The sequence below is a fragment of the Hoplias malabaricus genome, chromosome 3, assembly GCF_029633855.1.
Source record: "Hoplias malabaricus isolate fHopMal1 chromosome 3, fHopMal1.hap1, whole genome shotgun sequence".
In the NCBI taxonomy this organism is placed as follows: Eukaryota; Metazoa; Chordata; class Actinopteri; order Characiformes; family Erythrinidae; genus Hoplias; species Hoplias malabaricus.
Window position 1 is genome coordinate 56,364,903 of NC_089802.1, and position 25,597 is coordinate 56,390,499.

At 38.7% G+C, this 25,597-nt stretch overlaps 1 protein-coding gene across 8 annotated transcripts in view; it reads right to left on the reverse strand.

The window, feature by feature from the left end:
• The window catches only part of mast2 (microtubule associated serine/threonine kinase 2), a 126,032-nt gene that overhangs the window by 15,616 nt on the left and 84,819 nt on the right, over positions 1–25,597 (reverse strand). For 5 of the 8 annotated variants that reach the window (XM_066665282.1, XM_066665281.1, XM_066665280.1 and 2 more), the window contains 7 exons: positions 15,764–15,855; positions 9,106–9,181; positions 8,510–8,530; positions 7,914–7,992; positions 6,546–6,700; positions 2,868–2,943; positions 2,012–2,221 (listed from right to left, as the gene is read on the reverse strand). In XM_066665282.1, the coding sequence (XP_066521379.1) occupies positions 2,012–2,221; positions 2,868–2,943; positions 6,546–6,700; positions 7,914–7,992; positions 8,510–8,530; positions 9,106–9,181; positions 15,764–15,855 (709 nt within the window). The remainder of the gene's footprint in view (positions 1–2,011; positions 2,222–2,867; positions 2,944–6,545; positions 6,701–7,913; positions 7,993–8,509; positions 8,531–9,105; positions 9,182–15,763; positions 15,856–25,597) is intronic. The other 3 variants (XM_066665287.1, XM_066665284.1, XM_066665283.1) reach the window with 2 other exon arrangements.

Here is a 25,597-nt window from a genome sequence, read left to right on the forward strand (position 1 = left end):
AGGTGTTATATTTATTCCCTAATTATTTTTAATATTACAATTTTTATATTTTTTAATAGATCATTTTAGACATTTATATACATAATAGACATTTTTTATGGGGAAGATCTGTTTTTGTAATACAAACAAAAGAAAAAGTGTATAAATAATAATAAAGATTAAAACAAATATATGTATTTTAAAAAGCCAGGGGATTCTCAGTGGTGAAGGGGAAACAGGAGCTGATAAAAAGTCACAGAGGGATGTGTAATAGAGTGGTCTGCTTGGTTAATAAACAGCGGCTGGACTGAGGCTAATAGAGCTGTCTACTGCTGACAACACTCTCCCCCTCCAGGGGATTTCTAATCATCCTCTGAATAATTTATTAAGGTAATGAAACCTGCAAAAAACAGGCATGCATGCACACACACACACACACACACACACAAAATAGTCTGATGGATAGATATGCTATATGCTGTTCAACAGAAGACTGAAGATACTGGAGGAAGACAGAGACAGGAGATAAAATTGCCTGACTTGCACTCTGCCCTAGGGTATATGAGGTCAGGAGCACATTCTCAGGACTCATCAGAGGCCAAGCATCATGGAGACAGGTCGGCGGACTGACCGTAGCGCTAGATTGGTTCCTGTGGATTTTAATGATGACACTGTTGGAGACCAAACTACAGTGATTGGCCATTTAAAAAGAGATGGACAACAACAGCCTTGGGTCATATTCGCTGTGACCTTTTCTAAGAGCTGAATAAAAGACAAGGCAATCAAAAAATGATGGTACACCAAGTCATGCAATACACAAAAAAAAATGCCAACATGCAAAATAATGATTTACCCACCCCCCCACAAAAAAAATAAAAATAAAAAATAAAAATACTACCATATATAATTCACTAAAAATAAAAGAAAACATCTCAAAGCAGACCTTACAGAAAAATATATTTGTTCAATTGGCTTCAGATACAATACATTAAATCTGTTTTAAGCTGATTTTCTCTGTGTGTCCCATGCACATGCAGCACCATAACAAGCAGAGATCATGCAGCCCACAGTGAATAACTTCGGTCTGAAAGCAGAAAGATGTTGACAATCCATCTGTTAAGTGTCCTCAAATCCAAATTCAGCATTCACTCAACTGTAAGATCCTGGCTATGTCGGAGCACGCTCCATTCCCAACACTCCAAAACATGCTGAAGCACCTCTTCCTCCTCCAGCCGCCTCTGCCATGAGACATGGGCCATCCTGCAGATGGGACACAGCGAAGGAGCCAAAGTGGGCTCTCTAGCGTACACCTGCTGAAGAGGCGATTTATACAGCCGTCCTGCTCTAGCCCACCTGTCACACTGAACGACCCAATCCAAACCAGCCAATTAGCTCGGGCTGGGTGATGTCATCCTCGCTCGCCTGAATACCAAGACAGAGTTACCGAGTGTGTGTTCACAAGTGTGAGAGCCGGATGCCGTGTTAGCATTCCGCTGGCACTCGAAACGAATTTGATTCTGACAGGCAATCGTGGTGGGTTGGTTAGACACAACCAACCAAAAGAGGGGAAAGCCTGACCCCATCTCTCCACCTCCTTCTCTCTCTACATTTCCATCGCTCAGTTAGACTCTCTCTCTCTCTCTCTGAGAGAGTCATCCGTCACCACTGGTGGTTACTAAAGCGTGAAATTAAAATCAAGGAGGTGCTTTCCCCATTTCTAACAGCATACACATACACATGCGGTTATACACACACGCACATATGATTCAGCGGCATCACAACGGCTCAAGTGGGAGTCATAAAACTGGTTGAATTTCCTGTGATTCTTTGACTGAGCTAATCAAGACATCAGCAACCTGGCTCATGACTGACATATGACAGGTAAAACTAGCAAGGCTTTATAGTATAACCAAAGTGACCTTCTATACTGCTGTGATGACTTCACCATACTCTCAGAAAGAGTCAGTGTTAGGACTCTATACCTGAAAGAGACTAAGACCAAGACCCATGACGTGTTAGAGCTGCTACTCACATCCTGAAGCAACTTCTCCAGGTTTTCCTGAAGCTCATAGAAATAGCGAGAGGTGATAAGACCCTCGCGTGATTTGTCCAGGCAGTCTCGAGACAGCTCGATGACCTGATGGTGGATGAAGCTCAGAACCCCATCAGCCAGAGGCATGACTTTCTCAGGTGCTGAGGAAGACATGAACTCAGCCAGACGCTCCTCCATCTGAGCTGTGGCCTATAGGTGAAGAACAATTGTGAAATATACTACTTTACTTTAGTAAAATATATGCATGCACATAAACACATAGTACCAGTCAAATGTTTGGACACTCCCACTCAGGGAGGGTTTCCTTTGTTTTGGGCCACTTTCCACATATTGTGAATGTACAGTACCAGTCACAAGTTTGGACGACATCTCATTCAATGGTTTTTCTTTGTTTTTTTTACATTGTAAATTAATATGAAAGACATTAAAACTACAAAGGAGCACTTATGGAATTGTAATAAACAAAAAGAGTGTTAAACAAGATGTTTACATCTTCATAGTAGACACCTTTTGCATTGATGAAAGCTTTGCACTCTCTTGCCGTTCTCTCGATCAGCTTCATGAGGTCATCACCTGGAGTGGTTTTCAGTGAACAGCTGTGGCCTCATCAAGAGTTCATTTGTATGAACTGCTTGCCTTCTTACTGTGTTTGAGACCATAGCCTGGGTTGTGTAGAGGTAACGGGCTGGTACACAGTTCTATACAGTGAATAGCCCTATTCCACCAATGACTAATGAGAAGATATGTCCAAACTTTTGACTGGTATTGTACAAATTTTCAACATTACTACTCAACTAAAAATACATATGTCTATCAATAAGTATTTATTCCTCACCTTAGGGAAACGCTCTTTGTAGACATGGTTCATCATGACAATCTCATGGTCAAAGGATATGGGGGAACGGCCAGGGCTTTAAAAAGAATCCAATAGAAAAAAGAAATAAAGATTTCAGGAGAAATACCAGAAAAATACATACATTTTCAATCACAGACCTTAGAAATGTAGGTTTATAATATGTTAAGGCAAAGGGAATGTCTGCATTAAACAAGATCATAACATATGACACAAACCCAAAAACATTTTTGATATGTTTGAATAGAAACAATAATTAAGAGGCTTCTGTAAAATGTCAAAATTCAAAGTAGATATGGATACTTTGGGGGCATCTTCCCTGACCACTTATTTTCAAAAATAAATTAAGGAATGCATGCATATACCTGTTTTTTTCAGGGAAAATAATAGTTAATCAATACTTTGGGCAAATCATTTGGCTTGAAAATAGTTTTAACACCCAAAATGCTGAGGAGTTCTGTAATTAGACGAAGCTGGCAAGAAGCAAATGGATGAGCTATGTAAACAGATTATACATAATTTTAATTATTATAAAATGACAAGACTACAATGCAACTCATAACACTTAATGAGCAATGAATTAGTAACTGATAGCTCATAAGTGGAGCTGGAAATAGAAAGGTGGTGGTGTGTCTGGCTTTCTGTGTGAGTCACACTCGGCACGTGGAGAAAAACTGGTCATGTGACCACGGGGATGAGGTAATGCTGTTAGTCATCCATCGATAGTGTGCCTGCTCTATTAGCGACCCTAATTGAATGAGAACACACCCAGTGTGGTACATTAGGTCAACCTCAAGGGTGCCATTTCTCAATAAGACAACACACAAACACCTGCGCGCGCACACACACCCTAGGCTACTGTCTACAGGTGTGTCATAATGGTAGGAATGTCTACCTAAAAACTCAAAGTACTGCAATCAAACTGTGGCTGCAGTAAGAAAAGGTTAAATCTGACAGAGATTGATTCATAGCCAAAGGGTGCTGCATTAACAATCTCATCGAGATTTCTGAAGCTGTGAGAAAAAGGGAGTGTTTGTTTGTGTGCGCACACTTGTCAAAGACTGAGAGACTCAATGAGAAAGAGGGAGAGAGAGAAAATGTCTTGGAGCAGTTTTCACCATTATTAAATAAAGAATTCAGTGTGAGAAGGATCAGTTTGCTCCCGTGTAGGAACAGCAGCACACATTTAGACAGCAGATAATTAGGAAATGTAATTATTTACCCTAATGGAAGGAGAAAAATGGCTATTCAGTAGTTATTTGAGAAATGACCTTGAAAGAGATTCTCATTAAAGTTTTAGGCCAAATAAGATTTTTTTTTTTTGGATCTGGTGGACATGCTGTGTTTATAGAAAGTGGTTTTATCCCTAATCTACATGGAGAGAATAAAAAGCACATTACAGAGAGCGAGAGAGAGAGAGGTGTCCTGTAAATAACACTGCATGAAGTGCAGAGAAGAGGGAGATTGAGGAAATTAGTGAGCTAACGGTCTGTGACAGAGGACTGTCTGCACATATGCAGGCACACACAGGCGCGCACACACATACATGATAGACAGGAACAAAAAATTGATCACAAACTCAATCCTGTAAAGATATTTTGTGTATATAACACTGCTCTATAACTGTGGATTTCAAACCAGAATTAAGGTTGATTACCATTTTTATTATTAATCAATAATAATTGAAAACAGCCATAAAATCATTAAGATGAAATAGATTATGTTTACAGGCACACAGAAAAAATGGCATCAGACAGAATATTTTCATAATTTTAGTCTAACATTTTGTTGTCAAGAGTACTTTTCTCTCATTAAACCTTTACAGATGAAAACAGCATATTAGACTTTTCACTAGAAACTTCAAATCTGACCTTGTGAACATGGGAGAGCTGGGTCTGTTGAGTAACACTGGCCATGAAGCTTTTTTTGGGCAATTCAAACAAAAACACTTTTTGTATTAGCCTGCACTGACACTCAATATCAACTCTGATATATAATCCACAGAGCTGACTGGGGCCCTGCAGTAGTACTGTTTGTGTAAGTGCATACGTTTCAATTTATGACATATTTGTTGAAATTCAGTGAGAATATTTGGCCGTAACACCAATGTGGTTATAATTACTGAATATATTCCTAAAATATATATAAAAACATCTACAAGACATGCCTATTATGTACAATTATTCACACTGCAAATACTCTTGTCAATCTTAATCTGTCATCTTTTCCAGAGACAGCTTCTCTGGAAAGCCAGACATGGCTTTATTAACCGTGGAAGCACTGGGAATGACAGTTTAGCTGGAATTGTTTCATTATCGAAATATATTGTAACCAGCTGACTTGACACATTTATGATGGATGATGCATTGTATACCGAGCTCATTAATGTCTATGTGCACATGTGTGTTTGTGTGTGTGTGTGTGTGTGTGGGGGGGGGGGGGGGGGTGGTATGCATACATGCATTAAGAGATTACAGCAATGTGATGAGAGAAAGACGTAGAAGAGTCCTCAAGCACTGAATGAAAAAGCACCCCTGTCAATTCACTCTGCAAGTCTGCTAACCCAGGCCAAGAAATTAGCATATGATTGCTCTGTTTCCTTGCTTCTAATTAACCATGGTGGGCTCTGCTCCTTCCTTTCACCATGAGCGATGAAGAGTCCTAGAAAGGCATAATCGGTAAAATGTGGTAATAGCTAGTCTAACGTGCTCATCTATTATTTATAGATCTAATAATTCTGGTGTGAAGAACCCCCAGTGAGCATGTGCAGATATGGCTGAAGTGAAGGCCACAGTTCCTAAATAAGTGATCTTAACCTAAAACAAAGAGTGGGTCGAGCAAAACCCAAAGAGTGCGTGGAAGAGAAAGACAATGTATGATGTGTACTTCTCTGTGAGGCTCAGGAGGGAAGCTGTCTTGGGTAAAGATGAACAGATTATAAAAAGCAAAGCAGGAAGAGAGTGCAGAGAGTAAAAGAAGGAATATATGTCAGTCAGAAGGACAGAAAGGCTGAATAACATCTCTGTTGCCAAAGAGGAGACTTCATTGAGAGTGATGTATGTCAGTTTAGTGTCAAAGCTGAGGCTTCTGGCATTCACCAGTGAGAATGCCTGGGGGCAAAGATATTGCATTTACTGAGGGGGACTGGGGGCGTTGGGGGGTGGCAGGGGGAGTAGAAGAACATATGTGTGCTTTGGCCTACCTTTACATTAAAGAATATGAAATCTAATTATTGTCAGCATTTATTTGTCACTGATCTAATATTTCCTATAGCTTTATAAAAATTTTTATTTTCAATCAGAATTTGTTGGCTTTTTCTTCATATTTATTTTCTTCTTGCAACTGCTGCCTCTGTGTTGCTCATTATAGGTCTGTACTAGGGTTTATGTAAAACTTTATGCCCATGAATTGTTAAAAAGGGGCATGTAAACACAGTGAACTTGCATCAAAGTTGTCATTTTCCAAATAGAGAGGACACACATTTGGGGAAATAAATGAAAAAACGTGAGCTAAAAGTTCCAGATAAATACTTGAGTAACTAAAAGCTACAGATAAATTACTCAGACAAGCAATGAAACAAGGGGGGTTTCCAAATGTCTTTATAAAATTATATAGGTCTGGTGTACCTTTTAACATGGTAGGTAAAACCTGCATGTGTACCTGAGACTGCGGGAGCGGGGCCGCATGGCTGGGGATCTCCTGCCCTCCTCATCAGTGATGCTCTCAGAGCTGAAGTGCTTGGTGAGAAAATGCAGCTCGTCTGCCGTGGGCTGGAAGGGCAGCTGGTGCAGCTTCTCCTGGGATGAACATGATGACTGTGAGAAGCAGAGAGGGAGGGATTACAAGGGCAGAAGGCACAGCAAAGGCTGCGGCAACTGTCACTCATAAGCACCAGCTAGGGCTGAACAATTTGACAACAATAGCTTATTATAACTTTACAGGCCAATTTTGTTACTGCGATTTAACTTTGATATTTTTTTTTTTGTAAATTAAAGCCCAGGACATTTTTTTGGGGCAAGACGAAAAGCATTTTTTTTTTCGGGTTTCTTGGTTGAATGCTTAATGCGGGGCAGCTGAATGACAGTACAATGTCAAGGTGTTGTCATGTAAACAACACACAGGAGCTTCAAATTGCTCTACCAAGTTCACAAGATCAAGATTATCAGATCAAAGACTATAACTTAAATGTGGCCTTGCACTCATTAAAATAGCAATTTCACAATAAAATTATTATTATTTCAGCCCTAGCAGGAGCCTCTGTTTACTAGTGGGGTGTAAGAAGGGCTACAAAGCCAGCAAAATGGAAAAAAATAAAAAATAAACAGGGTCAAAATAAGATTGAAGAAAAAGATCACACAGACATTTATTCATTTATAATCTGTAACTGCTTTATTCTGTTCAGAGTCGTGATGGATCCTACAAAGAATCAGTGGGCACAAGGCAGGAACACATCCTGAATAGGGCCCCAGTTCATCACGATGCACCACACACTCAAACATTCACACCTATGGACACATTTGCATGTCCAATCCAGAATGTTTTTGAACTGTGGGAAGAAACTGAAATGCCTGGAGGAAAGTTACACGAGTAACTCTGGGACCCTGGAGCTATGTGACATAGACACTTCCTTTTGTGCCACCGTGTAGTTCGTCAGACAGACATACTAAGCAAACTTGGTAAAATTTCAAGAGGAGTTTTGTAGGAATAAAAACTCATTTTTGGTTTGAGGATTGAGCTCAATAAAGCTAGCAGCAGAAGCATCTGAGTTCTTTTGAAGTAGATGCGTCAATACAAGGCCAGTGGCGCATCTTCAGGCTAAAGAAAGCTGCTTTGAAGCTGCCAGTTATCCCACTGCAGGTCAATGAGATAAACCAAGAGGGAAAGGACTGGAACAGAGATCAAATGCAACAGCAATGGAGTTGTCTGAGGGCTATTTCACCATATGAGAGACAAACACAGGCAGGGACACACTAACACAACACAAAGTTACACCTTTACTCACAAAAACACTTGCACATCGGTACTTACAGAGACTGTTGAACTGGGTGTGTTGGTTCCATATCCTGAAGAGGGCAGTGAGGCGAGAGACCATCTGCGGCCATCCGTCCTTTAATGTCAAAAACAAGAGAAAATATGACTTGAGTATGATCACATTAAACAAAGGAGAAATGAAAGAATAAAATATTGCTTCATAGGTTTAATATCATCACTGTAGGTATTTTTCTTAAGATCACTGTTGGATCTTATTAGAAATTAGACCTCAAAACAAAAGGGCAAATGGCCAAGTTAGGCCACAAGCAAGACCAAGTAAACAAGAAGCATTAATTTAAATTAAATAAGAAAGACATTCCAAAACACAAAGTGTGATTTAACTGTCAGGAGTGCACACAAAAGTGTTCACAGAAATGATATGGTGGCTTGCAGAGCACAACACAGAGGGATGTAAACATGCTGCGCAATGAACAGCTTAAAGCACATACACCAACAAACAATTACATACACAACGCATTCTGAATCTGAACTGAGTGTTTCATGCAAAATTGGCAATTATATTAAGTTCAAAGGGAGATGTTAATTGGAATGGTCTGACTGCCTATCTACTGAGAAAGTGACATGAAAAGTACCTGTCAGCCCTGTGTCCGTGACTGTGTAAGAAAGAGGAAAGGATTAACAAGATGTGCAACGTGTTTTTTTTTTTTATCGAAAATAATATTATATACTTTTCCCCCCCCTAAGTCTCAAATGGCGCATCAAAGCTAAAACAGACACAAAGCACCCATTTCAGTTTCATTCTCTCAACATCTTCAATTTGCCAGAAGGCTATCTCTGGTTCTGTTGTTAACCATTAGGTGGTGCTCTTGCCTTACTGATGCTTCACAGTGAAGTCGTTTGGAAACATTTGCTTTCATTCTGAATGAGGTCACCCATGTTTAAATTCATAATCATCTTGTCTGCTGCTTAGTAACTAGTGCAGATTCACACTTTGGCATCTACTTTGGCTCTATTCATAAATACGGATGGAGACTGAGAAAATTACAAATGAACAGACTGCGATTAATGACCAGCGATTAAAATGCTAAAGGTGTCAGCTAAAAACAAGAAGAACATTTTTGTGTCTTTGAGGGGGAAAAAGGGAAGTCATAAGGCGATTCACACCTGAAAAATCTTAAACAGAGTTACAGAGATATGTTATTACAATAATCATAATGCAGTTCCTCACCTGCGAGCAGGCACAAAGGAAAAGTGGGCTGCAGTGTTTGGGGAAAAATTGCGTGGGCTGTCCAAAGGGCTGCTCCCTGCAACAGACAAAGGAATGAGCTATTAGAACACAAGGCTTCACATTCCGTAGTAATAATAATAGCAACAATAATATTGTTTTATTTATTTAGTGCCTTTCTCAAACTCTTGGTTGCAATCCATGTAACCAAAATCTTTTCAGAATAGAAATTTAGAGAAAAGGGAAGCACTGAGCTTATCAAATCCCTTCTCAAAATACCAATGCAGCAATTCAAAGAAGGCTATGAAATACAGCAATGAAGTTTAACAAGTTCATATTCATAAATGTTTGAAACAGACAGACTGCTACTCAATAAATGTTTTAGTCAGAGCCTGATTAACATGAACACATTCCCTTTATCCCTTCATCAGTGTCTCCTCCTCTGATATTGTAACACTTTCTCAGCTCAAAAAGCCCCCTTTTACATTACAAAATATTTGAGGAAAATGAAAAACTAGTGTTGGAAAGGGAAATGAGATAGGAAAAAAAGCTTTGATCATTGGTTCTCCACGATTTTAAAATAATTCTGGGTGCTCTACCTTTTAAAAATGCATTACAGATAAAGAAATAAATGGAGGAGACAACAGAACTCTCTGCTGATAGCCTGAGGTGGAGTGTTTTATGACAGGAGAGAATGTGTTCTTCATATTTTACAGAGGAAAAGAAAAAAATTGTAGAATTCAGCACAGAAAAAAAACAGTTAAATAGCTTTGGAGAACACGTTGTCCTAGTGGTCCAAATAACACCTTTAATACCTAGATAAAGCCTACTTATAACTGGATGAGTCTTCACAGACTATTACTTTAAAAAAACAAACATATTTTTAAAATATTTAGTTAAAACTCAGAAACAACAACAACAACAAAATAATAAAATGGAAGAATTTGAGGATCTGAGAATGAATCACTATAGATTTGCTTAGAAGAGACATTTTAATCACCGTTTTCTTAACCTGGAAAAATGGTTATCATGATATCCACAGCGGTAGTGCAGGGAAAACACTGGACAACAGCCCCTGTAAGGTCTTCACTTCCTAGTCCTTTGCTAACATAGTTGAGATCTAGGAATCATTAATAAAGCCAGTCATTGAAAACAGTGGGGCACTCCACACTGGCGGACTGGCAAGACTTGGGTCACACCCCTCTGTGCATTAATTATGCATTTGCCAACCGGCCCGTGCCAAACCTTAAATATTAATGAATGCATAATTCTTTGTCAGGATGTGTGCAGGAACAGCTGTGCACAGCTGGACTGGGAGGTAGAATGTGGATCTGTCACAGAAAAGTGTTCATTTAAAAACAAACCCAGTCACAGAGGGACTATTATAAAAAGCTGGAGATAATTCATGCTCTACAGCAGCCAAGAGGCCATCTTTTAGGTTGAGCAATAGGAAAATTCAAAGGGAAGATGTGTTATGTAGAGAAATACAGAAGGGCCTCCATTACTCTGCAAGCTACTGAAATGGAAAAAGCAATTAATAACACACACAAAAGAAAAATAATCTGGTTTGCAACATAAACTACTTTTAGTGAACACTTAGCCTGATGTTGTTAAATACTGGCATGCTTGATTTTTTACCAAAATATTTCAGGCATGCTGGATAAAGTGCTTTATCTGAAAACAACAAATGCCACCTGAATATCTGTGACTGTGGAGATGACAACTGGCAACAAAACAGCAAAAATGAAAAAGACCATTGTTTTCACTGTACACAAACTGAGTACAGTAATCCCTGGCTACTTTGCGTTTTTTTTTTTTTAAAGGGGCTCATGGCCGCTATATCGCAGATATTGAGGGAAAATCTAGGAAAACCGTGAAAGATGAATAGCCAAAATATTTCATTAAATCCATTAAAATTTCATAGACTAGGCCTGTAGGTGATAAAATATATCATTTACAAGTATTTCTTACGTACAGTACATGTATTGTTCATGTCCACATCCGAGTGAAATTTACTTACGCTAAATCACAGCTTAGGAATTACTCTATTAAAGAAACTGGTAGGATATCAGATGTAGTCCCAGCTGAAAAACATTATAGAATGACTGTTTAATGCAAAGGGTGTGTTGTTAACACTAACAGGGAGGGTTTTAAAAGTCCAAATACACGTTAAATACATTTAAAAAAATAAAAAAAATAAAAATCTTTCCTGTACTTCGTGGAAATTCGTTTTTCGCGGGTGGTCTGGTCTTGGAACGCATCCCCCGCAAAAAATGAGGGATTACTGTATAGTAAAAAAGAAAAAAAAAATTCTCACAAACTGATTTTCAGGTAAAATATAAATATGCCCATATGAAAAAAGTAAAAAAGTTTTACATACATTTTTCAATTTTTGGATTTGGGCTCAAATGTCAGAAATTGGAACTGATAAACATTACACAGAATGGCTTTGTTGGTGTAAGATTAATAATGCAAAAAAAAAAAAAAAAGTATAAAACCATTTTGAAAGTAATGCACAGCAGTTTTCCCATTAATGGGCACTGCTGCAAATCACATTGAGTCAACAAGTTTAAAAACTTTGTAATCTACTTAATTTACATAGCTACTGTCATTACTGAGGAAGACCGCAATGAATACAGCTGCTCATTTTCAATCATTCTAGAGCTACGCCTGGCATCACAATCTAGTGAACAGTGCAAATAATGGCTGTAATTTGCACTACTTTGTAATGGAACATCCTTGGGTAAAAACTAGGGAGATGACACAATTATAGTAATTTGTTTAGATGACAGCCACTCTTTTTTAATAAAAGGTAAAACACACAAACCAACCAGCAAAAACAATACCATACTGTACTATATGCAACACTACTACTACTACATGCCATGCTCATGTCCAAAGACAAACTTTTCAATTTGTGAGGGACAATAACACCTGCTTTTTTTAAACTGTGAGCGACTGCCTTTGTCTTGCTACATCAGCCTGCCGGCTGCTTCTCACAGCACTACTGACAGAACGGAAGGTATGGTGCAGCAGATTGGATGTCATTCATTAGCACATGGAGAGCAGGGATGAAACGGACGAGGCTGTCCCACTGCATAAACCTCTATTCTACATTTCTTTCTCTCAACATTTGCATCCAACATATTCTGAAACGATAAAGTCAAAGCTCTTTTTTGTGTAAGATTTTGGTTTGCTTCATTAGTTGTGTTAGCCCTAGTTTAAAATACCATAAAAGATATTAAAATGCAAGATTTTTACCACATTTCTTGATATTGCAGAATGGGAGAATGAAATGAAGAACTGGCCTGACATAATGTGCCAAGACCTTTTCAAATACTTGGTGTTACCTAGAGTGAACAACTGAACAATTCAGAACTACAAGAACACAGACGCTCATTAGTCTCCCTACAGCAGGAAAGCTAGATAGTGCTGATGCATACAATCCAACTGATGTGCAGGCTAGTCAAATTAAGATAAATCTAATTAAAATAATATAAATATAATTAGTAACTAAGGTTTTAAATGACAAACATCTTCCACAAAAATCTGTGTCTAGTGTTTTTCTAGACACAGAAAGATGCTTTGCAATCAACACAGCACAGAACGCCATTCCATTCAACACTCAATCAACAAACACACTGGCGAGAAGCAGCAGCCAAACACACACAGCGTACTCTCAACCATTACTGAATTGGGCATTAGGGGGTGTACCCAGGATGTAATCCCAATCCATATCTGGGCATACAGACATACAGACTTTCAGACATTTTTTTTTCGGTAGTAGCCAATTCACCTTATCTCCATGTTTTAGGAATGTGGGATGATGGGAGGTCACTGGGAGGTGACTGTGCTAACCACCAAGTCACTGTGCTGCCCAAATGTACCAAGCTCAATGTAACACCGAAGATTAGATGGAAATATCTATCAATTATACCATAATAATATATTTATAAATATTCATTTTTATTGTGTTGTTAAAATGTGGCACTTTTGCTGGTGTACTCTGTGTATTCCAAAACCCTATTCCTAAACCATCCCAAATACATTAAGTCAATTCTTGTTTACTCTGAAAATTTTAAGTTCATTCATCTTCTATAACTGTTTCGTCTTGTTCAGGGCATCATGCATACACCCAGCCCGTCAAACCCATGAACAATTCGACATAGCCACTTAGCACCCACTTGAAGACTAAATGTACAATGTCTGTGCACATACACCTTGTATGTCCAAAAAAAACTTAGCAACATGCTTTTGGACTGCTGGAGGAAACCGGAGGACAAGGAAGAAACCACCACAGATACAGGAAGAAAACAGGAAACTCCGTAGAGACAGTGACCAGAGTTGGGGATTGACCCCACAACCCTGGGGCTGTGCAACAATGAAACTAACAGTAGCATCAGGGTGCCACACAGTGTCATCTTCAAGTTTTTTGGTATTTTTACAATAACCTCACTTACTCTTACTTCAAATACTTCAGTTTCCTCTCTTTCTCTCTATGCATCTTTGTTTCAGTTCTAAGTTATCTCTTACACTGAATAGCAGGGCCTGCTTATTATCAGGGTGAATGAGTGTGCAGAATGCTGCTACAGCCTAATCCTTTAACTCAGGTAGAGAACACCATGTGGATCGATGTGAGGACGTGTCTGTCTCAGCTAGGGGACTCCAGTTTAATGTTATTTCCTGCTTCAAGAGCAGATCAATGCAATTAGACTGATACAGGATGAAAAAGAGCAAGCTTAAGCTGTCTGACACATGGACTGTCATGATCCCTCAGAAGTTGGCCTTACACAAGGATGAGAGGGTCCACACTACACAAATACTGTCATACTCGGCCACATGTTCACATGTGTATACTGTGCAAAAATCAACAGGTGAGTAATGGATATGACTGCATATTTCTCCAAATTTTTTTTCTCCTACTGCAATCAATGCAGCTTTAGCGGTCTCTGCTGTAGTAACTAGGGCTGACCCCGAATGTTCGGATATTCATTGGGTAGGTAATCGGCTTATAATTTTGAGATTCGGATATTCGTTTTTTTGGATAAATGTGGCTATAAAGGCAACCCTCCACTCCACATGTATTTAGACTTGTCAATATAAAAGTCCTGAACGAAGCCTAAAATAGCCTAACACACTACAGCATCCTACTTACAACAAAGCATGGCAAAGCTGTAGTTCATTTAGTCAGTTTTACACCTCAAAGAAGCTCTACTTTATCTGTGTACACTCTGTGCCCTTAGTATCACCGTGTAGCGCACAAGTTAGCGAAAAACTCAGCGAGCGGAGCCATGCTAGGAGCCAAAGTGTGGCTTTAATCAAAACAAAATAATAATAAATAAAAAATAAAAATAGTGCTCTACCCACTCAACCCATATTCAGCCTCATCAACATAAAAGTCTTTGTGCAAAGGAAACCTAAAACTCAGTCATATAAAAAACCGCCTAACATTCTAAAACAACACACTTACAGCGAAGCAAGGCGACACCACAGTTCATTTTGTCAGCTTTGTGCCTGAAATTAGAGCACCTCTACTCAAACTGGTTAAATTGTGTATACTCTGTGCCCTTAGTTAGCGAGCTAGTTAGCAGGTTAGAGAGCATAGCGAGCGAAACCACACTTTGAGCCACAGCATAGCCTGGAGAGAGGGACATTAAAGCAGGGGTCGGAAGTGGATTTCGTTAATGACAACAATATACAACACCCCACTCCCCAAGTATTCGAATATTCGCAGACTATCCTGGCTGAAGCTCAGAAGCCCAAAAAATGGTATTCGGGACAGCCGAATCTTCTGAAATAACAAATATAGATGTGAGGAGAAATAGATTCCAAAATATTGTTAAATCTTTTTGAATGCATTTTTGTTAATAGCTAAAAGCAATTTTTTGCACTAAAAGTAATTTTTTGCACACAACAGTCTAAACACTTTAAACACACATGTTCTTACATCAAACAAAGTATAAAATCAATATGGTACATTAATAAATTACAAAAAAAAAAGGAATTTTTTCAATGTTGTACTTGTCTGTTGTTTCTAAGCATAGCGTTTATTTCTATATACCAATCTAAACAATAACAATATGTTAAAAACGTATTATTGTGAAGATGATCTGGATGTCCATTTAGTGGGCAATGAATCCAGGAATTAAAAAGAGTCAGGTAAATGTATAATTGTCATTGTAGCTATGAGTGTATTTTCTCTGTGCACATACACCTTGTATGTCCAGACACACATGAGCCTAAGGTCCCCATGCTTAATGCCAAGTGTTGAGTAAATGCTTGATTTCAGAAGAATGTATGCAAACTTATGCTTATATAATGTCAATATGGCAGACTGCCATAATTGCACACCAATGCCATGGAGGGCCCTGGCTTCATGCAAGTGGCTCCCTAATACAGTCACAATGAACCTACTGATGTAATTACAAAGTGTATGGCAATAAATTTCAGAGGAAATAAGGGAGTGGGATGACTTTTGTATGAGACAAGCATTCTGTACAAAATGTCAACTGCCAATCTATTCATATTCCTCCTCCAAATCACATATCATGCCCGCCAGTCTATCTGTCTAGTCTCTGTGTGTCACTATTACATTTGCTTTGTGCTAAATTATACTAGTTTTGTCTTCAGGAATAAGTTTTTAATTAATTTATTTATTTACCGGTGTGTCCATGTAGTGGTGAGTGAGGTCTGGGCAGGGTGGGAGAGGTGCTCGACGTCACAATTAGACTCTTCCTGTTGCTGGTCCGACAGCTGGGAAAAAATAAAAACAGACAGATACAAATTCAGTGTTTAATTGCTGTTACAGGCTTTAGGACACAACTTGTAGGCATGAATACATACCTATTAAAGCCACTCTGAAAGCTCACACAAAACCCAAAATCTTTTCCCAAAAAATTTTAAAAGTACACTACATAAAAGAGCAATGGTGAACAAAATACCAATATGTCATTCATGAAAGACACTTCTCCGGTGTCGTACAGCAGTTCAAAATGAAAGACAAGCCCTCAGTTTGTGATTCTTACAGGCTAGCCAGGAATGAAACCATTTTAGCAGGCTCAAAGATGACACTAATAGTGACTCTCTCCTGCTGACTTAAACGTTAAAAGTCTCTCTGGAGCTGACAGAGAGGAAAAAAGGCACCTCACAGCCCACACTCTAGTTCTGTTTAACCTGGAGACCTCCTCCAGCTGCTCTAATTCTACCTCACGCTCCACTGAGGACACACTGAATTTCTGATTGTAGAACAATTTCTCCAAGGGCAGCAGGCGGAGCAGAACGCTGCACGGTTATGTGTGAAGGCCCTTTAAGCTGACACGTCTACACATACACACACAGAGTTGACAGCTCTACTGAGAAAGAAGCTCTCACTGCATAAGACATCATAGACATAGTATTGGTGCAGTTATGAATGGTTATTCAACAGAGAACGCTATTCAGCTAGGGTTAGCATGATATATAAATGTTTTATACAGACACTCAGAGAGTGCAATAAATGTTGCAGCATTTTCCCCCTCTTTTCTTTCTCTCACGGTGAAGCGAAGGCTTGGGAAAATGTCTATGCTACAGCACACACACAGCAGGAGGGCTGGAGGGAGATAGGTGGGGAGAAAAAAGAAAGTGTGAAAGCGTGAGAGGGAATAAATTACAGATTCTTTGAGCTTATGAACAAGGTGTCGAAATTCAGACTTCATTTTCTGCCTCATTGTGTATGCGAGATAATCTTTTCTTGGCAAGAGCTGAAAGATGAGAGACAGCTGACCAATTCTGTAACTTCTCCTTATAAACTGCCTTTTCTAAGCTCTGCAAAATGATCTCAGAAACAGGGGTTAATTGGCCATTACCAAGTGCTCCTGGCCACAACAATTCACTTTTTATAAAATAAAATGAAAGTCCTTAATATCCACCTGGAGATATTTGGTGTCTGACTTTGAAACTAAGATAAAGCAAAACCCTAGCCTGTCAATATTTTACACAAGCTCATTCTTGTGAAACACCATAAGGAACACCTCTGCCTCTACATTTCACTTGTATAACCTACCTCAGAAAAGCTAAACAAAGATGTACAAAAAAAGTAACTATTCATGGGAAACCCTCATTAAAATTTCTTGCAGAGTGAAATTCATACAAAGCCCCCATCATTAGCACAACATACCATCATCAGAAATAACGGGTGAAAAGTAAACAAACAGTAGTTGAAAGCTTTAACAAGTTTGCATACTAATGGCATGAGCAGCTGTGCTGAGTTCATGGGCGTGAAATGAAGGCTATGGCTTAATTACTGTAATCCAGAGAAGAACTGTTTTAAATAGCATCTAAACACCAAGGAACGGAGAATACGTTACAGCTGTTTATTTCCATTATTATTTGGGATTCATTTAAATTTGTGGGTTTTTGTTTAGTTTATTAAGGTCCTTTCTAATTAATTTGAAAGGACTTATGGCTCTATGAGGCAGGCTATATTTTGTTAAGATTTGGATGTGAAAACTTTTTAAAAATACATTAAATAGTGTTAATTTTTTCCTCATGCCATTTGAAAAAATACCCATTAATTCCATTAATTAATTATTATATATTTTTTATTCTTTTTATTACTACCACTATTGTCAACATTTGTATTTAAGGTCAGATATTTGTGTGTTTGAGCAACATATGTTCAGCTACATAGCTTTAAAGTCACAATGCTCTGAATGTGGGTGACCCAAATTCAACTGCATGAAGCACCCCCAACGATCCTAACACACTACACACAGACAAGTAATTCAGAAAAAAAGCTATGCAAATGTACACTGACACACACAGAGCTTTAACCTTGATCCAGCAAACTAAGCATATAAGAGTGTGTGCAGAGTTTATGCAGGTATATATTTCATACATCTGCTGAAGCCAAAGCAGGTAGAGGTGTGTGAGAGAGAGAGAGAGGGGGGGGGGGGGGGGGGGGGGGGCTTGGTCTCAAGCATAGATCAAATCAGAGAGGGTATTAAAAGGGCCTCGTGCTCCAGCATGCCCTTCTGATCCTGAAGACTTGGGGGATAAAAGAACAGCAGAGTAAAGGTGATTTACCTTTCAGAATAAAGGAAGATGAGCCTCAGTGGGTGACAGTCACAGAATTACACGGGTCTGCTGAAGAACATGGGATTCTGTATTTGCTTAATTCTCTCTCTCTCCCTCCCTCTTTTCTGTCCCATGATATTACAATCCCAAATCAGAGATATGCTGGGATGTATGTTCAGTTAAAACAAAGTGTCTGTCAAATTATTATTGTATTTACAAAAAAAAAAAATTATAATATATTTTGTGGCAGTGTTTATGTTTCATGGTTCTGTTAAAAAATGCATGAAAATCCCTGGAAACGATATCATCTTGAAAGCAGCAAATGTTGCTCCTATATCTCTATGTGCTTTTCAGTATTAATGGTGTTGTCACAATTTTAAGTTACATTTGACACTTTTAAATCAGATTACAGACAGTATTACAGTATTGAGTATGCACACATATTTCCTCTGACTACCAGAAACACACACAAACGTAGTTAATGAAACAATTGCCGCAATTTGTCATCAACTGGGGCTAAACCTGATTATCTGAGCGGCTTGTCTCCGAGTAGTGCCATATTACACTGAGCCCCAAGAGAGCATGGAAGAGTTTCAGGCAGTGATATGGGTAGTGTTCTCTTGTGACTGGCCAGGGATGCTTTAAGCCATATGCTCTTTGCTGTGAAAAATACAAGCAAAAGAATCCATTGAACCCCAGTACCATCTAGCAGAATATAAGATTGCATTTTAGCAGATGGTCAGACATTCACACACATACACACACACACACACACACACACACAATAGAGCACACAGGAGGGACTGAAAACCCCAAAGTGTGTTCTAACAGGATGGAATGGTCCCTTAATTGTCATTTATGTTTGTCATCAAATCCATGATTATGTGCTTCATAGTTTCAGCAAACAGAATAATTTGTGGCCCAAGGCTCGAGCCACCAAACGTCAAAGAGCTGAACAGCGTAATTGCCGCTAACAGATGAGACGAGCCTATTAACACTGAACATTGCAATTATGCAGAAACACCTGCTGGCCAGGCTTCTCATCTCAGCGCTGCACACTGGCGCACTTTTAAAACCCAACAGGCAGCCAAACTAAACCCTCACCGCCTCTCCCCCATGCCTTCTGCTCCACAAACGCTGCCACAATTTAGCTTCAAAGCTAAATGCCCAGAAGCCTCAAAAACCGAGCTCTAACAAGCACAGACCATAGCCTCATCTATGTAACCTGAATGGCAAATATTTTGTAGTTTTTTTTTCCTTTACAAGCAAATAATAAATAAGACACATCAGATATATTACCAACTCTATGAATTTCCAATATATCTGTGCAGCTACAGTGTCCTTTCTAAATGACAGAAATTATCATTAGGAAATAAGGGAAAGGAACCAGGCTGCCCTCTTCACAACTGCAATTTATGAAGCAGCCTGAAGATGATCATGAAGTACCCAAATCAATCAGCACAGCACCTACAGTGTAACTGTCTACATGTAATCAAAGATCGACTAGGTCACATTCAGCTGCAAGCACCCTCTAAAGCCCTCCCACCGGCTAAGTGCCTGCATTGAATGCTGAATGCTGCAAGAGTGGGATGGTGAAAAAGAAAGAAAAAGAAATCGATTCTTCATTTTGTGTTACCAAGAACAGAGTAGAAGAAACCACACAAATGATTTTAGGAACTCACTTATGGTAGATTTCAGTACCTTTGGCTGATCTGGACACTTAGATACATATGCACAATGTCCAAGCATGCAGAGCCAGTTAGGATCATTTGTATACAAAGTGGAAATACTAGGCACAGTGAAGATATCTAATATACATCATTCCACAGACACTTATAAAATGCGTAAAGAGTAAAAGAACAGAGAAATGTACAGCTAATGTAAACTGAGGAAGAACTTTTTTTAATGTTAAATGTCATACATACACACACACACACACACACACACACACACACACACTAACCATATGGACAAAAATACTGGGATACCTACACATTACACCTACCAGAGCTTTCATCACATCGCATTCTAAATCTATAGGAATTAACATGGGGTTGGACCCCCCCTTTGCAGCTATTACAGCTTTCACTCTCCGGTGAAGGCTTTCTACAAGCTTTTGGAGTGTGGCTGTGTGTTTGATACAGACAATCCACTCTCTTACATGGTCTGCCACTTCTTCAGTCTTAAGTTCATGCGGTTCTTAAGGCTTCCACGTTCCAATAAGAACTTACATGAATTGACTTGTTGCAGTGGTGGCAATCTATCAGAGTACTAGGCTCAAATTCAGTGGGCTCTTTGAAACAACCCATTATTTTACAAGTGTTTACAAGAAATGAAACTGAATGAAACACCTGAAATCAGTGATATTCAATGATAAGCAGAGGTGTCCTCATACATATATAAACACAAACGCAAACATGCATAGATAGATATATGCACACACTCGTATATACACAGATATACACAGATATACACAGATATACACATTGACCACCTGTTTGTTCCTACACTCACAGTCCTTTGTTTAAGCTCTAATGATCATACAGGAGCACTTTGTAGTTCTCCTTTAGACTGCTGTCCTTCTATTCCTCTGCATAAATTGTTAGCCTCCTACAACCCTTTTCTTCAAATGGCCAGGAGTCCCACAGAGCAGGAATGACTGCAGAGTACATCAATGACACTAACATGGTGGTGTTGTGTTAGTGTGTTGCACTGATATTACTGCATCAGACACATCAGGCCCGCTCATAGGGCTGTAGCAGTGAAAGACTTTCCTGTGTGGTGTTTTAACAGGGTTCAAAACTGTGATATGTGATTATTGCCCCAATTACTTAATTCATCCTGATTCTAATGCTACACTCCTAATTGGCACATGGAACTGGCCTGAACTGTTCCTTTTGAGGCTTCTCCATTACTCTGCGCTGGAGGAAGCAGTTGGGCTTCGATAACTAGATTATAAGTAGCTAGAGGAGATCTCAAATTACGGATTTCCCTGTTTCAGAGCGACCTTTCTGCTACAGATTTTGCATATTGCCTCATCTGAATTACCTGGCTCTCACTTTTCATTTGGTTGAAAGCTGAAATGCTCCCAACCTGTCAAAGTTGCTTTTGGTTTTGTGACTAAGTTTGGTGCCATTGTGTCCATTTTGTAAAATGAAGACTGGCACTCAGCCGTTCAGATGCCAACAGTTGGGAAAACATTCATTACACTCACACACACCAAAGTGTAAAACAAGAAAGACCATGGAATGAAAGGGAAAACACGTATACACTGCGGTGGTGAAGGTTCTTGCCATTCCTTGCAGTTTTATCGTATTGCGGTTATTGCAACAGCCCTACCTGATCAAGTAAACTTAAGTGTTACTGCTGGACTGATAATAGACCACCAACCAAAATATCCAGCCAACTGCATCATGTAAGTAGTGTCCTGTATCCACTGATGAAGGACTAGAGAAAACCAGACACAAAATGGGCAGCAACAAATGAGCTACAGTCTCCGACTTAACATCGGCAGGGTGGACCAACAGGGTAGGTATGTCAGAGTGGACACAGTTTTTAAAAACTCCAGCAGCACTGCCGTGTCTGATCCACTCGTACCAGCGCAACACACACTAATATACGACCAACACATCAGTGTCACCGCAGCACTGAGAATGATCCACATCTCACCATTGAAGAACAGGGTAAAAGGGAGCAAACAATGCATGCAGAGCAAGAGATGAACTACAGTCTGTAGTGCTGTAGTTTGTAGTGCTCTGCTCCTGTTTGGTCAGTGGAGCAAAAAAAAAAAAGGTCCATCATATGGAAATGGTTATTATATATACATTTATAAAATAAAAAACATTTACAGATACAACCAAGCAGGAATTATAATGGGAATATCACATAGTGGGCATAATTTGTGCAATGAATCAGAGAATACACAGCAAGATCACACATCAACAGCACTCTGGTTTTAACCACAGATGGGAAACCACTGAAGCAAACTATGTTGAGTTATCAATGTCAAGTCAACATTGCCTAAAGTGAACATCTTTTAATTATTCAGGCACCAGCATATGTAACACATGACCATTGTTCAAGACAAAATAATGATAGAGACAGAAGAGAAATGCAAAAAATTGGAAAACAGCAGAAGAGATATAACTGGACACTACATAACATTATTATTAACAAATTATAATTTATATAATGTACTTACTGGTATTTATCAGAGACAATTGTTATTGCTTGAATTAAGCTATATGTGTAAACGCTTATAGTAAGGTTATGACAAATGAGGAGTAAGAATGAGGTAAAGCTGGTGTTTCAGTGTGTATAAGGTTAGGGTTCACTCTAATTCAGAGTGTGTGAGACAAGTGGCCTGTGCTACAAGGAGAAACACACACACACACACACACACACACACACACACACACACACACGGTTCATTAATAATGCAGACCAACTCATCTGCTCAGAAGGGCAGTTTGCTGTGCCCAAAAGATGGTGAGATGGAGAAAGAAAACACAAAAAGACCTGATACCATTCCTTTCCTGTTACAGACCACAGTTTGAAGAAAATTAACAACTGAGTCTATACATTACTGAGCTTGATGAGAAGGAATTAGTGCTGGAGATCAATAACATAAAACATAATTGTGATTGTGATGCTGTGATTAATTGAAATACATCACATTTTCCCTTCTTTAGAATGTAAATATTTAATATTTGATAACAACATAAGATAAATACTTATATTAGTGCTGGCAACTGATTCATTTATTCTGGCAAAAAAATAATTGTTTTTAATATAGCACATGTGATACAGGATGGTAATTCAAAAAGGTTTTAAAAATGCAAACAAATGTGCAGAAATATCAAATACAGTACAGAAATTAAAAACTGCAAAATAAAGACACTAACAGCAGAATATTAACATAAATCCAAAATGCCTTTCTCTAATTAAACTAATTTTGGCTGTTTCTAAGCCCTGGTCAGTCACTAAGGGGTAGTATGAATTTGAAATGCTGCATAAAGGATGCTTAGGGTGTAATTCCTTTGAACTGACAGCCTGTGTCAACACAGCAAGGTTCAATATCAGTCCTTCAAGCCAACTACAGAAAATGACTCAATTACAGAAAGCCCACAGAGACTGAAATATTTCCCTGTCATTTACATGCATATCATTTATGCATATCAGATATCATTATGCAGGGCCTTTTATAATTCACAGAGGCTAAGGCAGCATTTGGAGACTTGTTCAAAGGCTCTAAAGCTATGTTCACGCTAACAGGCTGAAGTGACTCAAATCTGATATTTTGCCTTAATGTGACACCAATATGATGTTTATCTAGGACTGTGTGGACGTGACAGATCCGATCTTTTCAAATCACATGTGGTCCTACACTGTATCAGATTTGTGGGTATGCAACATGAATGTGAATGGTCCGATAAGATTTAAGGAGTGTTAGTGCAGTTATCAACCAGAACCGGCAACGACATGCAGCCTGTCTCTCAAATGGCTGAATTCTTCCTGCATAGTGCACTGTGCAGGTGATGAAAATATAATTTAAAATATATAAAATCTTATATTCTGGAAGTATGTGGTGTTCAAAGAAGAAGCTTCAAAAAGCTCTTTAGGGGTTCTTGAATAACTTAAAGCCATCCTGAGACTGCACAGCCTTGTTTCAGACAAGGACAAGATTAGCCACAGTATCAGCCTGTCATATTAAAAGTAGAGCAGGAGTGCTGACACAAGATGAGTATCAGTGAAGGAGAGAATGAGAGAGAGAAACTAAGAGTGAAATGTGGATGATGAGACAATGAGCGCAGAGAAAGTTAAAGAAAGAAGATCAAAAATGATAATAAAATGAACTTGAGACAATAAGCGTAGGCCATCTATTCAGGCCATCTACGCTAAATAAGAGAAATAAAAAGAAATCACATCCCTCTGTTAAAGGTGAATTTCCTCAGCTTTCCTAAATTACTGCATATCTCCATTTTTGAGAGTGCTTTGATTAAAAATGGTCCTTTGTTGCGACAAAATTTACCATTTACAATTTTTTATAGCAATGGTAATAAGAAAAAGAGGACCCAATGTCTACAACTTAAATACCATTAAAAGCTTTTGTTATGTAGGTTTTAAGTCATTACCACATCTGTGAAATTCTGAAACTGTCATATAATCTATTCACACAGAGGATGTATTTTTTTGTTACTTGAAATAAACAGATGCATTTTTTAAATGTAGTGGAACCTTCACAGCACATTATAGTGTCAACACTCTCTAATCAGTAGAGGATTCTGGAAGAGGAAGAAGAAATGGATTCATGGAAGCGATGATAAATTTATTATTTTACTTTAAGCACTGCAACTAAACGACACACACGGAGTTCAACAGTGTTTCCGAAGGTCACTGGGGGAGTTTAAGTAGTTTCTGAATCTGTGTTGCTCCTCTCATTAGTTAAAATAGATTATATTTTCTTTAACCATCACATTTCAGTATTCAGTGTGTTGTTGAATAAGCGTTTGTGTTCTGCTACAAACAAGACAAGCTGTTCAGCTGCCGACTTCCTGCTCATTTGTTTGGTCTGCAACCATGTCAACAGTTCTCTGATTGGTGAGCCTGATTTTAAAGCACCCGTAAGTCGCAAAAAAAAACAACAATTCAAAATCTGATGCAGCACTGCACTCTGTTTTGGACTGTTTGAAAGACACCATTAATATAAGTGGGTTTGTTTTCAAAAATGGATGTGCATTCTTATTGTCTTTGAAAATCGGATTCTGTGTGAATTAATCTATTTTGACAGCAATATGTATTCCATTTTTACTGGAATTTTGTCATAACCCTAATCCTGTTGCTAACTGTAAACTGGCATACTCACAAGCCCAAAAAGAAAGCCAGAAGCTGCCTCCAAATCATTTAGAGAACTGTGCACATTTTTGATTATTCCTACAAATCTGTGATTTATAATGAATTAGTTAATGCATATTAAATAAAATATAAAACAAAAGACATCAAATCAATACATCAGTCAGTGCTTCTTCCTCCTAGCAGACTGTGGTTCTCTCAGGCAATATCTCAGCTGAAGAATCTCTGACATTCTCTTACAGATGGTTGCCTCAGTGTAATAGTTTGTGCAATGAAAAATATAAGCGGCTTTAGTCTCACTGATTACAATGAAATGAACCTTCAAAATGCCAGAGAAACAGGGACTGCAAGCTCAAACACAACACTAAATCCTCTGAAGTAGAACAGCTTGAGGGGAAAAAGCTAATCTTGAAAGACCAAATAACAGTGATGTTGAGATGTTCTCAAAAAGCTAACAGTGAGCAAAATAGTGTACAGATAAATTTCAGGCTTGGAGGATTCTAATCCATCTGAGACAAGAATTTAACATCACAGAAATAAGCAACTCTATATGTGATATATTGAGTGGAAAGAAAGAGAGGAAGAAGCA